At 43.4% G+C, this 1,890-nt stretch overlaps 1 protein-coding gene across 1 annotated transcript; it reads right to left on the reverse strand.

Moving 5' to 3' along the window:
- Positions 1-233: 233 nt before the first annotated feature.
- LOC144785356 (olfactory receptor 1f45-like) lies at positions 234-1,178 on the reverse strand. Its single transcript, XM_078664313.1, has one exon. It carries the CDS (start codon positions 1,176-1,178, stop codon positions 234-236), a length of 945 nt encoding a protein of 314 aa, XP_078520439.1.
- Between the last annotated feature and the right edge of the window lie 712 nt (positions 1,179-1,890).

A 1,890-nucleotide genomic window follows, 5' to 3' on the forward strand; every position in this document is an offset into this window, starting at 1 on the left:
AGGACTGGCTGGAATTGCTCTTTTTGCTAAAAGTACGTATACCCATGTTGGTGGAAGCATATTCATTTTAAAAAATGCCAATCTGCAGGTACACAAGATGAGCATTTACAGAGGGATTGAGTGACGAGCCAGTGTCCCCATCATCCCAGCCACTTAGCAGCCTGTTCTCAAAACACTCAAAATAATATCAACCATAGGTTCATTATATGAATTCAGTTAAAAAAGGACAGCTATTAAAATTTGTGAGCATAGAAGAATCTTCCTATTGCTTTTCTCAGTGCCTGTTTCATCTGGTCATTTCTCAGGCTATAGATGAAAGGGTTCAGCATGGGGGTAACAATGGTGTAGATCACTGATACTACTTTGTCCTTCTCGAGTGAGTAACTAGAGGTGGGCCGGATGTAGCTGAATAGGATGGTCGCATAGTACAGACTAACAACAATGAGATGGGAAGAGCAGGTGCTGAAGGCTTTGCGTCTCCCCACACTTGAGTTGATGCTCAAGATGGTCATTATAATGCGGGTGTATGAGACCACAGTAGAGATCACTGATACTAGAATTATGGACAGAGACTCAGTAAGAATCAAGAGTTCGTTCACAGAGGTGTCTGAGCAAGAGAGCTTCAGCAGCGGTGGAATGTCACAGAAGAAGCTTTCGATCAAATTGGATGCACAAAAGGACAGTCTGAGAATCATCATGCTGTGCAACAAAGAATTCAGGAGACCAACTGTCCAGGAACCAGCTGCTAACTGGCCACAGGCCCTCCTGCCTAAAACCATTAAGTAGTGCAATGGTCTGCAGATCGCCACATACCTGTCATAGGCCATTGCCCAAAGTAGCAGTAGGTTAATGGTACCCATGGCAGCAAAAAAGTATAACTGTGTGATACAATAGGAGAAGTAGATGGTCTTCCTCTGTGATATACTGTTGACGAGAAGCTGGGGCACTATGATAGTCATGCTAGTGATGTCCACGAGTGCAAGGTTCCCAATGAAGAAATACATGGGTGTGTGAAGCTGATGGTCAGAACTGATGGCTGTCATGATGGCGCTATTGCTTAGTAGTCCAACCAAGTACATCACAAGAAAAAGTATGGAGAGTGCTATCTGATGGCCTGAATGATCCGACAAACCCTGGAGGATAAAATTAATCACACTGGTTTTGTTCTTGGCATCCATTTTTCATCACCAATGATCTACAGCTAAAAAGATATAAATGGATAAAGAACAACAATTATTATGTAAACAGGACTTGATTAAAAAAAACTACAATGTGTAGCAGATTAACGAGCAGATTAACTAGAAATTCTATGCCCAGGCTGTGAACTCTGCTCCACTCGCGGAGTTTGTGGAATTTACGCACTCCGCATTCCTCAACGGAGCATGGAGTTCCTGAATTCCGCCTTCCCAGGCGCAAAGCAGACTTTTTTTCTATTCACGTGTTCAAGGTTTGTTTCGGCACTGCCCATTGAACACCATGATAATCTCTGGGCATTAGCGAGCTCGGGCAATACTTGTATGGGTTACTGCCATGACGGCACCAGTGTAGTGCTGATCGTGAACGCACCACTTGAGCAGCTTTTGTGCTTGAGAAGCAGCTCAGAGGCTTTTTGAGTGGATGTTCTTCTCTAACCATTGGAGTTGTTTTTTGTGCAAGAAGCCCTTTGTTTTTACTTTTTTCCCACCAGAAAGGAAGGGCCCTATATGCTCCAATGTCCTGTTCCTGCCCAGCAGTGCTTTGTTCATCTCCTGGTCACTGTTTGATTGGGGGCATGCACCAGGATTTGTTTGTACTATTATTCCATTTTTAGAATTTATTGTGGTGGGTGGCCTGCAGTTTCCATAGGGGCCTAGTTATTTTTTGCATGTCATTTTGTAAAGGAAAAATGTT

The sequence above is a fragment of the Lissotriton helveticus genome, chromosome 10, assembly GCF_964261635.1.
Source record: "Lissotriton helveticus chromosome 10, aLisHel1.1, whole genome shotgun sequence".
NCBI classification, from domain to species: Eukaryota; Metazoa; Chordata; class Amphibia; order Caudata; family Salamandridae; genus Lissotriton; species Lissotriton helveticus.

Bases quoted from the DNA above. Each gene is read 5' to 3' on its own strand.
- LOC144785356 (XM_078664313.1), bottom strand. From the start codon at position 1,178: ATGGATGCCAAGAACAAAACCAGTGTGATTAATTTTATCCTCCAGGGT.